At 43.7% G+C, this 1,890-nt stretch overlaps 1 protein-coding gene across 1 annotated transcript in view; it reads right to left on the bottom strand.

The window, feature by feature from the left end:
* Positions 1-1,890, bottom strand: part of LOC104412036 (SH3 and PX domain-containing protein 2A-like) — a gene marked incomplete at its 3' end in the record, with an annotated part of 206,100 nt that overhangs the window by 124,316 nt on the left and 79,894 nt on the right. The window contains exon 5 of the mRNA XM_010022629.1: positions 507-598. Coding sequence (XP_010020931.1) covers positions 507-598 — 92 coding nt within the window. The remainder of the gene's footprint in view (positions 1-506; positions 599-1,890) is intronic.

Here is a 1,890-nt window from a genome sequence, read left to right as displayed (position 1 = left end):
AGCCTTTCCTTGGCTGCCTGCTGAGGAAGAATAGACTCTCCAGAGACAATTTTGGATCTGGACCACAATCTTGCTCCCTTCAGATAACTAAGTATCTCTGGGCAGGAGTACATTTAAAGAAGCAGCTGGTAATTATAAGCCAAGTGCTTACTGGCAGGATTTCCCCCTGCTGCTGAGCCAATGCTTTTGAGAACTAAATGACTCTTTGGTGATAATTATCAGGTAAAACTCACAAGCCAGGGGAGGTTCCCCCATTAGAACCATCAGCAAGGAACAATGCAAAGGTGGGTGGAGAATGGCTGAAAATCATGTCTGAGGGTTGCTTGACTCCCCTGTCCTCCACACACCCAATGCAGTTGTATGTAATTGCTGGGCATTTTCTAGGTAGTGCTTGAAAGCTACAAAATCTGTTCCCACACCTACAGCAGTAATAAAAACAAGTGACCTTTTATTTTCAGCTTGTCAAAATGAACTGAACAGCACTGTAAATCCGTCACAGCACTTACTCTTTTGGAGGGTTAAGGTCTTCTGGGCGAGCCTCGAAGAACCTGAAGACTTCATCGCACTGTGAAATGTGAGGAGGAAGACGGACCAGCGCCTGCAAAATGTAACAAGGAGGGAGAAGCACTTAGAACCATCAAGTTCAAAACACGGCCTCAAACATCTAAACTACCAAGCAAGAGGAGGCAAAACAGTCCTGACAAGGGCAAAGGAATACAAAAAGAAGGCATCATATCTGGCTACTTTCTTGACAAGAAAGGAAATAGCATGTCTCGGCTGCAAATGTCAAGTTGGATGAAATGAATTGAGACAAGGATTGGTTCTTAGAGTCAGCCAGTGTAATTTTTTTGCCATGTGTACAAGAGCAGAATTTGGTCTACATGTGCAAAACTGTAACACCGAGTAGATAAGTGCTCTGTGGCTGGGACAGTCTCTGTGGTATGTGTTTGCACAGCACCTCAAACTACGCGGTTAGGGCTTACAAGCTTTATGTCAATGCACACCAATTCAAGCAATGAAAACCCACAGACTCAACACCCATTAATACAACTGATTAATGTGCTCTATAAAGCTTTCCGTTAAGCACTGTCAACACAAAAAGCGGAGTTTGCTAAAAAAAACCCCAATCAATCCCAAACCAACAAACAATTTGCTCTGAAGCTAACAGGAAAGGAAGTTTGATTAAATGTCTGAAAGAAAAAAAACCACAAACACCACCAAAATCACAGAGAGGCTACTTCTGTCTTCTGTCTGAAGACCATTTCACAGCACATCTTGGCTAACAATGTCCATGCACTCTGCAAGGCACAGGTACACAGCACTTGTCGCATTCAGCAATAAGTACAATTTGGGAAGCAACTACATTATGCTGAAGCACGCCAGAAAACAAGACTTCAAAACAGTGAGACAAGCACTCAAGGCAAAAATGTGCTATGAATTTGCTGTTCAGAATCTAGAGTTGGTGCCAACAGAAGCCAGAGCTGTCCCCAACCCACAGAGATGGGACACTGGCGCTAAGTGACATAACTCTAAGATTGCCTCCAGAAATGACCAGTAGAAGAGGAAAAGAGGCTGGAGTTCACCTTCTCCTGTGCTAAGTTACACTGAAAATAGGCCACAGGTTAAATATAGACTGAGCTTCTTAGAAGTGCTGTAAACCTGTTTGACAAAACGAGATTGGCTCTTCTGGTAATTGAAAAATCGATGAAAAACTGCACCAGAGCTAAATAAACATATATTAGGGTGAACTGGTTATGCTAACCCAGGAGACATCTGACTGACCTTGGTCAGACACACCGGAAAGTCCAGCCAAAGAATGAAGGCAGGACAGGGCAGTTGGTTACCCTCACGGCCGTTTTTAACCAGGCTTCAGAAGCAGCCAGATTTGTT

The sequence above is a fragment of the Nestor notabilis genome, unplaced genomic scaffold (genome assembly GCF_000696875.1).
Source record: "Nestor notabilis isolate BGI_N333 unplaced genomic scaffold, ASM69687v1 scaffold4609, whole genome shotgun sequence".
Taxonomy (NCBI): domain Eukaryota; kingdom Metazoa; phylum Chordata; class Aves; order Psittaciformes; family Psittacidae; genus Nestor; species Nestor notabilis.
The sequence above is the reverse complement of the archived record's forward strand: the minus strand, read 5'-3'. Positions and strand labels throughout refer to the sequence as shown.